This window comes from Lagopus leucura, unplaced genomic scaffold (assembly GCF_019238085.1).
Source record: "Lagopus leucura isolate 7727_CA_CO unplaced genomic scaffold, USGS_WTPT01 238-0_obj-0_obj, whole genome shotgun sequence".
NCBI lineage: Eukaryota > Metazoa > Chordata > Aves > Galliformes > Phasianidae > Lagopus > Lagopus leucura.
This window is the reverse complement of record NW_024968612.1, coordinates 6,365-19,483: the sequence shown is the minus strand read 5'-3', so window position 1 is coordinate 19,483 and position 13,119 is coordinate 6,365. Positions and strand designations below refer to the sequence as shown.

The window sequence follows — 13,119 nt, the reverse complement described above, 5'->3', positions numbered from 1 at the left end:
TTCTGTGATTCTGTGATTGATGACCTGAATGAGGGACTGAGTGCATCCTTCATATGTTTGCAGATGACACCAAGTAGGAGTGGAGAAGGAAGTCCCTCTGTAGCAATGTGGACAGGCTGGATTGATGGGCTGTGGCCAGCTCTAAGAGGTTCAACAAGACCAACTATTGCTTTGGTCACAACAGCCCCATGCAAAGCCACAGGCTTAGGGCAGAGTGGCTGGAAAACTGTAGAGTGGAAAAGAATCTGGGAGTGCTGACAGCCAGCTGAATGCAAGCCAGCAGTGCCCAGACAGCCAAAAAGGCCAGCAGCATCCTGGCTTGTATCAGAAATTGTAGCTAGCAGGATTGTAGCTAGCAGGAGGTGATTATTACCCATACTCAGCACTGATGAGGCTGCAACTCAAGTACTGTGTTCTTGAGTTTTGGACCCCTCACTACAAGAAAGACACTGAGGCAATGAGTATGCCCAAGAAAGGGCAACAAAGCTGGCAAAGGGTCAGGAGCACAAGTCTCAGAACACAGTACGGTCTGGTCAAGTCCATTTTAAATTGCAGCTCATAGGAAAGATGAAGTAACAATACTGTTTTCTTCACTACCAGGCTTGCCTGCTTATGTAACACAGCGAGGTAATTAATTAAAATACAGAAATCACAGGGCCAGTTTATAACTTTCCTTTTTTTAATGCTCTGCTAGCAGGTTACAGCTAGTTCAGAACATATTAAGGATGGCCCATTAAAAGGTGTTTCAGTTAAATCACTCTTCCCTTAGCTGCTAGGTACTATGTAAATGGTAAGGCCTCCTGAGGTGAAGCTATGATAGGCTGAGCAGTCAAGGAAGAAAAGCAGCTTTGCCACTGTTAATAATGACTTATGAAAAGCATACTGTCTAGAATAGGTCATTTTTAAAATGTGCTTGGCTGGGTATCATCAGTATAACACAGCAAAAAAATAAAACAACTCTGAAGAACAAATTTGCATCTGCTTATATAAAATAATAATGATGAAAAAAAAGCAATGATGAAAATAAATCTAGAACACTTGAGAAGAGCTTCTCAAATGCAAAAAAATGTTATGAGCAAGGCTATATTCTTCTAGCAGTTTCACTGGCAAACCTGGGCAGAGGACAGCAGCACATCTTGCTCTTAAGTACTTAAGGATTTATTAGCAGATCTGTGTTGTCCATGTATTTAATCACTTTGCTAAATGCCAGAATTGACGTTAGGTACTGCTGTGCTGCAAGCCAATTCTTAAGTTGCATCTGAAGGTGCTGCTAAACCAAAACTTGAATACTTCTTACTGACCTTGGATGGTGAGATGTTTTAAAATAGAGCTACAATTAACTAAAATTTAAAATAAAAGTTTTTATTGCAAAGAAATTAAAAAGCGATATAAAAAAATACCTCCTGCTTCAGTCTACAGAACCTTCAATAAGCAGGTTCACGTGTGCCGCAGAACAATCAGCAAAGGAATAGGCTTCACAAGTCCCCAAGGTCTTCATCAGTCCATTCTTCCTAAGGAAAGGAAAACAAGTGTCATTTTACTGTAAGGTGACCAAGCAATACAAAACTGTGCACATGACAGTGCTGCGTGTAGTAATATCTTTTATATACATGTTGCTTAAAGAGAGTTCAAGTAATACAACCAACTTCGCACTAATCTCTACACTGTGCCTATTGCAAGTAAATGACTTAAACAGCAAGTTTAAACTGATTTTAAAACATATGCTTTATCTTCTTGAGGGATGCCCTTCTGCCAAATGCTGGTGCAAAAGAAGCACATTAATGATTGACAATACCTTTCTTGCATACTGACAACCTTCTTGCTCCTGACAACCAGCAAGAAACACTGTCATTCCTACCTAATATGTAAGACCAGGCTCCAAACAGAAATACAAATTTTTTCAAGTCCTACACCAAATGCATATGGACAGCTCTGAAAATAATGCCTCCCATTTATTTCCATGGAAACTACAAAAGATACAAAGAGCACACAATAATGCTGTTTGATAGAGAAACACTACTTTTTAACACAGTCACCACCATAAGCTGTGCATTTCCAAGAGCAAAAAACAAGAGCATGCCACACTTGTAACTGTTTTGCAAGCAGGTATTCCACTTGGGCTCTGCATCACGCACTGGCCACACAGGTACAGTGTGCAGGTGGAAAAAAAGCCCTGCAGAGCCTGAGGAGAATTAAAAGCAGGAGAGAGGCTGCAGCAGGGGAGAGAGAAGTGCACCTGGAAGCAGGGGATACCTGGCTGGCACCACCTATTGAGTGTACCACCAGCATGTTCCTTCTCTCTCCTTTCAGTGCTTTGCCATCTCTCAAGGGTCAGCAAGTAGTGAGTACACTTGCTTAGGGAGTTTCTGCTTCCTGCTTATGGGCATTATCTAAAATGGATGCCTGTGTGTATGAGTCTGTGCATGTCGAATAAAACCTATAACCCTCTGTGCTGCTCTAAGTGCAGTTTGCTTGCATCTGCTCCTCAGACATCCCATCTCGCAGATCTAAATGTACCCTGAAAGAGCCTTCAACAAGTTCATTATCCATCCAAAAATCCACCCTTCAAATCTATATCTTTCCAATTTAGAAATAAGAATGAACTGTGGGATGATGTCAGACTTTCCAGAAGTGCAGGTAGAGGACACCATTTGCCCTTCATCTACTCATAACATCACTCCCACCACAGAAGGCCACTGGAATGGACTACTCATCTGGAGTACCATACGTCCAGGCCTGGGAAACTGAGCACAAGAAAGGCTGGAGCACCTCTCCTACGAAGACAGGCTAAAGAGCTAGGCAAGTCCAGCCTAGAGAAAAGATGACACTGGGGAGACCTCATCATGGCTTTCCAGTACTTTAATTATTACAGTAATGTAATTATAATTAGCTTATAATCATGAGGGAGACAGACTTTAAGTGGTCTGGTAGTGACAGAACAAGAGGAAATGGTTTACAAATAAAAGAAGGGAGATTTACACTAGATGTTTAAAAAACTTTAAAAATATTCTGAGCAACTTTTGTAATGTGAGAGGCAGAAGTTTGTCTCAACAATGTGCGGGTTTTGCCAGTTACTACTGAGTGGAAAAGTAATGTCTTGTACATTAACTGACCTCATCCATTTTAGGCTTTTTTGAGTTATATTCATCATCTTCACCAATTTTCCTCTTCTTCCTAAGCCCCAAATAGGAAAAAACAAGTTTTAGAGTCAGACTTATTATCTGGTACAGTATTTTAGATTAGTTTATGAACAAATCTGTCACTTAAAAAAAAAAAAAAAAAAAAAGCTATCAAAATTCAAAAATAGCAGCCTACTAGAAGTTCACAGTGGGTACTAAAATGAAAAGGGCAGATAGAAAATGTTAGCAAGTCCTTTACCTGCAACATCATTCTTAAGAAAGCATTAACTCCTTACAGAATTCACATAATTCTGAAGACCATGATTCTCAAGACATATGAGATCATATTTAGAAGCCACTCGGGATTCCAGTTTTGTGTTAAAAAATAAGCACCACTAGGGCCTGCAATGCAAATCCGCATAGAACGTATTTAAGCACTGTTTAACTACCTGATCCTGAGAACCAAGAATCTGAACTGACACTCTTACAATATGTTGACATGTTTTCATTTTCATTCACTGCAAGACCAGCATTAAGTAATGATCCCACCGCATTAAAAAAAAGAAAAAGAGGGATAATACATTACAGAGCAGTATCTACTTACATGTTAGTGTTAAGTGAAAGCTCCGGGCTGTGACACTTCTCTAACTTCTGTTTTAGAGCTGCAACCTCTTCAGGTCTTGGCAGTTCGTACTTCTTTATAAGATTTTTCATGCCTGTGGTGGCAACAACATATCTCTAAGCAAATTAGGTAACTCTTATTTCACAAAGTGAACTACACAAGCTCAGTATCAATCAGTAGTGTGGCTACTTTCATGGCTTATCCCTTGTATCTAACCTTCAAATATTGTTTCACCTTTCAAACTTCTGCTAGGTTTTGAAAATACTGTTACTTGTTTTCTAAAACAGACTTCAACAAGCTATAAGGCAAGTATTACAGCAGCTGAAACAGAAAGCTTTCCAAATAAAATCCTTGTATTTTTTCAAAGCCAGCGTTAGGTGTTCCAGGTACTAACTTCTCCAGCTCACAAAACATTTGCTTATGAAAATTCCCATCTAACAGAGCATTCCAACTTTGGAGAATCCAAGATTACATACATATGACTTGACTATCATCTTACCATAGTGGTTTAATTCTAAATAACATCAAGATACACCAGCACTGAGAACTACACAGAAACTGGCTGTCAGCATCACAGGTTTGGATTTCAAAGGAAATTACAGAATTCACATTGCTCTGCTAGCAAGTTTCAAAATAGGCAATTTTTGTATTCAGCACGGAACCTTACTCTTAATAAAGTTTGTCTTGTGAGAAAGAAAATCAAACTTCTAACTGCTACAGAGGAAACATGACCTCCTCTACCACCACTTCTGTGTAAAACAAATTATTCACAGACTTAGCACCTCCACTGCTTCAAAATGTTCTGCCTGTCATCCTGCGTTTGCAGAACAGCAGCCTATAGGGTAAAGCTATCTTCCACAGGACTGCAAGTGAAAGTTATGTGATCCCAAAGTTCCCTCTGCATTTTACTAACAGAAACCAGAAGATCAAATGAGTCTGTTTTTTTGTTCTGTTTTGGGGTTGGTTTTTTGGGGGTTTTTTTGGGGTTTTTTTTTTTTTTTTTTGCTCAGCAAGAGAGAGAGGGGAAAACACCTCAAGCTTTATAAATTCAAGTTGAAATGCAGACCTTGGTGACTTGTACTCACTACTGAAATCGGCTTACTCAATGGGCCAGATTTTTATTTTTAAATACTAATACTCTCCCATTCTAAATACATGCATTAGCTTAGAATATTAAGAGAAGTGATCACATATAATTCCATACTCCAATCCTGCCATTCAATTAAAAAAGGTAATAAATAATCAGTGCACCATACTTCCACTGTCCTAACAAAACCAAACCATGCTACCACTCTTGGTGTTTCACATAATGTACTTTCTTTGTTTTGCATAACCAAACCTAAGCATCTTCTGAACTACCTTTATGGCTACAAAATAAAGTGAGTTATAAATCCTGGCAGATCACTTATCACTTGCTAACAAGTCATCCTCTAGTGGTAGAAGCAGTTACCTGCAAGCTTTTGTCAAAAGCTATACTCTCAAGTCAGTGAATGGAAAAAAGCTATTCACCCAAGACTTACACAGAAACATTACTCAGTTTGCCCAAATTGGATCTCTCACTTTTGAAAGTACATCAGTTGCTAACACTTAATTCATTACAACATACATGATTCGAGAATCATCAGGTCCTCTGCTATTTTAATTTCATTTGCTTAACATCAAAGGTAACTCTGAGTGTCTCTCCCCCTGCATCCATCAAGTAGGAAGTTCACTCTATTGCTAATGTTTTAATTATCTTTGGTAAGCCTTGATGAGAAGAAAACTGTTTGAAGCACACTTTTATTCAAAAAGCAAAAGCTTTAAGTGAAAAAGGTTTGGGGTTGATTTTTTTCTTTGTTTTTTTTCCTCTTCAGAGATACATTTTCTTTCATATATACTTTTTAAAATATTTACTTACTTTTCATGCCCTCCAGTATTTTGGTCAAGAATGTCCTGTTTTCTTTCAGCATAAAACACTCTGATAAATAACTGCAGAACAAAAAAGAATAAACTCTTAAAGTGCTGTAATAATTTGCAACACCTAGCATTACTTAATAAAATGCATTATTTGTAATTTCTATCTGCTAAAGCTATACAATTCCATTTGACGAAAACACTTCTGTTGCGCAAGTGTTATAAAGTGATAAAAAGTGAGTTGTTCACTTTCAGCATTATTCTTCTACGAAGAACTGGACAAAAGTATTTCCTAACCACATAAAGAACCTAAGGTACCGGCACTGCAGAATTAAACAACTCAGTAAGACTTCTTAACAGTTAAGTCAACTTAAGATTCTATGAAGTATCACACTATGCATAGTATGACTACAGGCAAAGCAGATGCTACAGAAGAGCACTCTTCGTGCAGATCAACTGACAGGAAAGCTTGCAAGATGAACTGCTTCCTCTGGCAGCGAGCTCGACCACTGGAAACAAATCCCAAGCACTTGCTCAGAGTCTGTGTGCACCGTCCTCTCAGATTCAAACTTCCTTTTAGCAAGAAACAGAACACAGCAGAGCAACACTATCACAGAAGTATTTAACACATTCCAGTGTTAAAGAAAAAGGAATTTACGTTTCCTTAGAAGGTGCACTTCAGTAATGAGACAATACTGAACATATTCTACGTGGCTTCTGAGTAAAAACATGAAATTTGGAGTGATTTCACTTTTAGCATTAGCATTTGCTTTCTCATTTGTGCTTCCATACCTTAAAGCAAAATAAAACAAGCAAAAAAATAAGATGCACACAGCACCTGGCCAAAACCACAAAATACATGAGCAGCAATCCTTGCCAACATCACTTTTTTTTCCTTGCTGGGAAACAAAATTTGTAGATAAAATTCACGGCTTGGTCTGTGCAAAATAACAATTTATTCAACTCAGTCAGTTGCAGCTCTCAGCTTTCTGATGCACCAGCCACCATGAAGACAGTAACTGTTGCAAGCTGAGAGCTGTCCAGTTTATAACACCTACTCTTGTGCAACTTTAAATGAATTTTTGTGCTGACCCCATAACTGAAGCCACTATTTGCCAGTGCACAGTTGCAGTTTTTTTTTTTCCTTAAGTTGTAACTTTTTGCATACAAACACTAACACTGTGGGAGGAAGAGATTTTCAAACCTCTAGAACTCTATCCTAACCTCAACCTGTCATTTGTACAGGTCAGGTGGAAAATAAGTTATTTAAACAGAATTGTTTTACTTTATTATCAGCCCTTGTGACTGCAGCGGTTGCACTCTTGATGCAAAACTCAAATGGAGTATCATGTGGTTATAAAAGTCCAAATACAGTGGATGCAATTGTATTTCTAAAGAAAAAAGGTCACTTGAGTCCTCAAGCAAAATAAATTATGTCTTTCAGCAACAGTATCAAAGCATTTCATCACAGCTTTGCAAGCAGAAGTAGACAGACCATTCAGCAGAACAGCGCCTTAACACTATTCTATTTCCAGGGAAATTCAAAGCTCAAGTACAGCACTTACAGCTTCTGCATTCCTATCTGCCATCAGTTCAGAATAATGTTATATGACCCCACAACCTCAGACATCTCTTAAAAACTTATTTTTTTTTCTTTCAACAATTCTTTATGTATTTCATACTCTCACTTCCTATTGTATTTCCAGCTTCTCCTTCTTCCTGCTTTAGTTTTGAAGCACATTTAAAGAATGTAGCAGATTGCTACCTATGAAATAGATACAAATTTCTGTTAGCCAAGAATGTCTAGAGCAAAACAATTTTAAAGACGACACAAACAAAAATTTCAAAGAAAATGAAAGACTACCTTTCTATATTAATTCCTGCTCTTGAAGCACTAGATACTATAGCAGCAAGAGCTATCTGTGAGGGAGTGAAGAGCAGATATGCATCTGTCAGAGCCACTCGATTGAGGAAGTCATCAGCTGTTTTCCTTAAAACTTCAGGGTTTTCCAGCAATGGATACCGAGTCTAAGAAATATTTGGGAAAGTTAAGCAGCTATTCCTGTTAGTCTGTGAGCTCAACACACAAAATTCAACAATTTTCTGTAAAGCAGAAGAGTGACAAGCCATCTCATTCCTAAAATGTTTAAAGACCACAACAACACACACCTCCTTTCAGATATTTTCTGCCTATCATTTCAGAATCTACACCTTTATGAGCACAGAAACAAAAGCATAAAATCCGTATTTGTATTACATTAAAATATAAAGTACATAGCAGATAAAACGGCATTACCTTCAAATCAATTAGAATTCCCTCAAATGGCCTGTATGGATTGTGCACAATAAGATGGAAGTTCAATTGCTGAATAAGCAGTAGTTCATATTCCAGTATCTGTTCAAGAGCTTTTTCTTGCCCAAGGGGGCTTTCTCGAAGGTTACCAACAAACTGAGAGCTGGACACATTAAACTCATCTACTTTACAGGCTAAAAATGCACATGTTAGCCTTGAGTAGTTTGGGGGAAAGAAAAAAAGCAAACAATTAATACATGCAGCATTCAGCCTTTTATCAAAAGTTCCGCACAGATTTATTATTATTTTAAAAGTTTTTGAAGTACTACATTAAGAATATAATAAACTTTTCCAAGTGGAAACGAAAAGTGACCACACTTTTTTGCATTTCCTTTCCTATTTTGTTCATATCTTAACAAATAAAGTAATACTTCTATTATTCTGATCGGTACAATAACTCACAATGTGTTGAAAACTCACATTATTATCCGAGGATGATACTCCATCACTGAGTTATTGAGATAAAAACGTTTGAAATACATGCAAGCTGTTCCCTTAATTTTTAAAAAGAGAAGGAAAGAGTTAAATGCAGAAATAAACGTGGATTAAGAAACAATAATAATAAAATTCATAAAACAAAGTCTGAATGCGTACTATTGGCATACAAGATACACAAGCACACTAAAATTCACAGAATGCCATGTCATTCAAAGTCTAATTCATTTATGCATGCAAAAACCCCACAAAATAGCAGTTTTATGTCATTTTTAGATGTTTATTCATGAATACAATGTGCAGTCTAGAATACCTTCATTACAATCTCATCTCACATTAAAATGGAATACTTCAGTCCGTCAGTGCCAAGTTTCCAAATTAATGTGAACTCCATCAGCACAGATCAAGTATTTCCAACCTCTTACTAGCAAAGTTTGACTCAGCACATGTACCTTACTGGGCTCAGTTCTGAAATGTAAAGATGGGGTTCACAGCACATAACAGTGCCTACTGTGACACAGCCACAGTGCATACAAACAAGATGCTCATCATTTTGTTATTCACCACAGCAGCCAAAAAGAGGGACTACTGGTGGGATGCTTCCGAACAACACGCTTAGAAGTGAAGCACAATTCAATTCCCTGCTTCAGCTGTAAGTCCTCCTTCCTCCCTCTCAATGCACTCAAGTCACTGGGGAAACTTTAGAGGGAGAAATTTTTCACTGAGGGAGCGGTGAGGCCCTGGCCCTGAGGGGGTGGTGAGGCTGCACCGGGAGCTGCTCAGGTCCGGGATGGACAGGGCCTTGTGCAGCCTGAGCTGGGGGGGCAGCCCTGCCCACAGCAGGGGGGGGGGGAGCTGGATGGGCTCCGAAAGCCCTTCCAAACCAAAACCAAAACGGAAGTAGGCCCAACCGAGCTCAACTCCTGCAGGACCACTAAGGAAACCAATCTTTTCCCGGACGGCAGAGCCATGAGGAAGCAGGGAACACCTCACGACGGAACGCTTCTGCTTACCACCACAGACCGTGGCATAGCTGGCTTGAAGACGGCACAGAAATCCAGCAGCCTCTTCTCGTAGTACTTGCATATCGCCAGCTCCTCGTGGGCCTCCAGCAAGAATAAGTCACCCTGCTGCACCTGCGGGAAACACACCGATCTGAAGAGGCCCGGCCCGAGCCGCCCCTCCCCTCGGCGGCCCCGCAGAGGCGGCCCACCCCCCCCCCCTCCTCCGCCCCGCCCCGCACCTTCCCGCCGGCAACCGCTTTGCTGCGAAATTTTCGGTTGGCATCGGCCCGGCTCCGCGCCAGATCCTCCTCGCTTCGGAAGGTCCAGTACCGCCGCTGCGTGCTGCTGTAGAACATGGCTTCCCCGCCGCAAACCGGCCGCGACGGGGGACCGAACCGCAGCGCGCACCGCGGAGCGCTCGCTGGCAGCCGTAGTGCGGAACGCCGCGGCACCCAATATGGCGGCACTCGGGGGCGGGGAAAGATGGCAGCGCGGGCTGGGCGGGCCGCGCAGGCTGCGGTGAGCGCGGGAGGGTGAGACCAGGCTGAACGGACGTCGGCTGGTTAAAGGAAACGGGGGAGGTAAGCCAACTGGCTGCAAATCCGGAAATCCGAAAAAACAAAAACAAACAAACAAAAAAAAAAAACAACTGTAAATGTTAATCTGCTGCTGGATCTTTCCACAAAACGGAAAACGAAATGCGAGCTTCGGGGAGTGAGGGAACTGGGGTCTGGTCTGAGTGCAGCTTGAAATACGTGCAACTATAGGAAAATTCAGAAATGAGTAATCTGCTTTTTCTTTTGACAATCACACACCTGGAGGACTTGCTGCTGCTGCTGTGGTTGGACTTACGTTTTCATTTATTTGTTAATAATAACGACAAAATCACAGAATATCCCCAGTTGGAAGGGATACACGGGGATCACCATGCCCAGCCCTGGGCTCCACATAGCAGCGCCGAAACGCCAGCGCTATGTCTGAGTTCTGTCCAAACACCCCCTGAGCTGCAGCAGCTCGGGGCCGTGCCCTCTGCCCTGTGCAGCCCGTTCCGTGCCCACCGCCCTCCGGTGCAGACCCTTTCCCTGACCCCGAGCTGCCCCTCCTACGACACAGCTCAGCCCTGTTGCTGTCACAGACTGCAAAACTCAGTGCTGATTCTCCCCTCCTGATGCAGCTTCCTGATTTCTTTCTTCAGGCTTCTTAAAACTGCTGTCATGTTAGCTATCTTAAAACTTGTCATGTTAGCTAGTCTTACCATTTTGCTGACTGTATGATTCTGTCTGGTGTTTTACACATCTCCCCAATTCCAATGGAAAAGGACTTGGAGGTGCTGGTTGATGAAAAAATGATCTGGCAGTATGTGCTTGCAACAGTAACCTGGGCTGCATCAACAGAGGGGTAACAGCAGGGAGAGAGGGAATTGTCTGTTTCTTCTCTGCCCTCATGAGTAGGAGTACTGGAGTACTACATCCAGGCCTGGGGCCTCCAGTTCGGGAAAAACGTGGAACTGTTGCAGCAGGTCCAGAGGAGGCACTAGGATGCTCAGAGGGCTGAAGAATCCCTCATTTGAAAAAAGGTTGAGAAAGTTGGGATTGTTTACATTGGAGAAGAAAAGGCTCCACGGAGACCTCTTTCTGGCTTTCCAGCACTTAATAGGAGCAGGAGTACATGCAGGAATAGAACTGACATTTTACATGAGCAGATGGTGAGAGAACAAGGAGGAATAGCTTTAAACTAAAAGAAGGGAGATTTAGGTTAGATTTTAGGAGGAAGTTCTTTACTCAGTGGGTGGCGAGACCCTGGCACAATGTGTCCAGAGAAGCTGTGAATGCCCCATCTCTGGAAGTGTTCAAGGGCAGGTTGGATGAGGGTCCTGGACAGCCTGATCTTGGCCAGGGGTGGTGAAACCAGGTGGGCTTTGAGGTCCGCGATTTCCTGTCAATCTTTTCTTATATTATTCAAAAGGCATAGGTAATGTCATAAGTAATACACAAAACCCATGATTTCTTAGATCATCTAAAGGCAACCGAGGAGGACCAAAAATTACCACATGCACCACATAAGAGGGGAATTTTGTTGTTTGCCCTGTAAATTCTATTGTTGAAGCATTAAGTATTCGTAAAAACTTTAAACTTCACTGTCTGTTTTCTACTTAAAAAAAAAAAAAAAAAAAAAAAAAAAAACATAAAACAACATGTGGAGGGGTGAGAATAGTTATTACAAGCATATTGCGTGCAGATGAGTTGTAAGACTTATTTTCACAGAATCACAGAATTGTAGGGGTTGGAAGGGACCTCCAGAGATCATCGAGTCCAACCCCCCTGCCAAAGCAGGTTCCCTACAGCAGGTCGCACAGGTAGGCATCCAGGCAGGTCTTGAACATCTCCAGAGAAGGAGACTCCACCACCTCCCTGGGCAGCCTGTTCCAGTGCTCCGTCACCTCACTGTAAAGAAGTTCTTGCGCACATTTGTGCAGAACTTCCTATGCTGCAGTTTCCAGCCGTTTCCCCTTGTCCTGTCTCCACTCACCACTGAAAAGAGTCCGGCCTCGCCATTCTGCCCCCCACACCTTAGATATTTATAGACCTGGATCAGGTCCCCTCTCAGTCTTCTTTTCTCGAGGCTGAACAGACCCAGTTCACTCAGCCTTTCTTCATAGGAGAGATGCTCCAGGCCCTTCACCATCTTTGTGGCCCTCCGCTGGACTCTTTCCAAGAGATCCCTGTCTTTTTTGTACTGGGGAGCCCAGAACTGGACACGGTACTCCAGTATAACTTAATATAATATAGTATAATGATATATAATTATAATATATTCATAATATTCAAACTCCTTGTATGCAAATCATTACTGGAATTGCAAGTGTGGGTCTTCTGATAAGTATTTTTGAGTAGCTGTGTCCACAGGGAAAGCTCCTTATTCATTTTTTTACAAAATACATCACCATTTTGAATTAAATTATTAGAATGAGTTTTTAAACATTGTTCTAGATGAAGCTCCTTATTACAGTAATGTAAGAAAAAGACTGTCATCCACAAGCCAGAGAAGATGTTTCCTTGCTCAAGCCATAACCAAATCTATACCACCTCTAGAAGGGATGTTTTTGCAGTTTTCTTGAAGAAAATAATAGTGTTTCCTGTAGTACAATCATGTTTACCTGGAATTAGGAACTATGGCTACCATTTTTCTTGATCTACCATCTTACATGGGTCATGTCATTTATCTTCAGTTTTCCGATACTTCTGTTAAAGTTGAGGCAAATTGCCTTGTATTTGTTGCTTATTTTTAATGACCATAAATTTAAAGTGCTATTCAGTGGCCTCTGAGTATGAAAGAATTATGCTGATTCTTGAAAGCAGATATAAATTGAATTTAATATTAGTGTTTTCACTATAAACCAAAGATGGGAAACATGCAGAAAAATCAGTGCTGTGTGTATTCTAAAACTCTGCAACAGCTCAGAGGAGCTGTATTTCATCAAATAGTAAAGGAAAAAATATATTGGATTAAGCAAATGTTGAAAAAACAAAACAAGTCTGTGGTATGATGGTAAAATTATTTCCCGAGGTTTTAAAAAACGATCTAAATTTTAGTTTGCTCAAAGAAGTGGAATGCTGTGAAGCTACTGCCAAGGAAAATTGTTTTCAGACTGTTGTTGCCAGTTGTATTGTCCTCATTTCAGGTTCTTTACAG

The 13,119-nt window shown here is 40.9% G+C and overlaps 1 protein-coding gene across 2 annotated transcripts; it reads right to left on the bottom strand.

Annotated features, from left to right (window-relative positions):
• Positions 1–1,341: 1,341 nt before the first annotated feature.
• Positions 1,342–9,857, bottom strand: CCNH (cyclin H). 2 transcript variants are annotated; one of them, XM_042894606.1, is made up of 9 exons: positions 9,666–9,857; positions 9,436–9,558; positions 8,408–8,481; positions 7,931–8,141; positions 7,499–7,662; positions 5,639–5,709; positions 3,724–3,835; positions 3,114–3,174; positions 1,342–1,511 (listed from the first exon to the last, which is right to left on the bottom strand). In XM_042894606.1, exons 1-9 carry the CDS (start codon positions 9,780–9,782, stop codon positions 1,476–1,478), a joined length of 969 nt encoding a protein of 322 aa, XP_042750540.1. In that variant the 5' UTR covers positions 9,783–9,857; the 3' UTR covers positions 1,342–1,475. The 2 variants fall into 2 exon arrangements, with proteins under 2 accessions (XP_042750540.1, XP_042750541.1); XM_042894607.1 differs by having other exon boundaries at positions 9,446–9,558; positions 9,666–9,755.
• Between the last annotated feature and the right edge of the window lie 3,262 nt (positions 9,858–13,119).

Bases quoted from the DNA above. Each gene is read 5' to 3' on its own strand.
- CCNH (XM_042894606.1), bottom strand. From the start codon at position 9,782: ATGTTCTACAGCAGCACGCAGCGGCGGTACTGGACCTTCCGAAGCGAG. The intron at 8,482-9,435 runs GTAAGCAGAAGC...TTAAAAATTAAG, and splicing joins CTATGCCACGGTCTGTGGTG to GGAACAGCTTGCATGTATTT. The intron at 5,710-7,498 runs GTAGTCTTTCAT...TTTGTTCTGCAG, and splicing joins GCAGGAATTAATATAGAAAG to TTATTTATCAGAGTGTTTTA.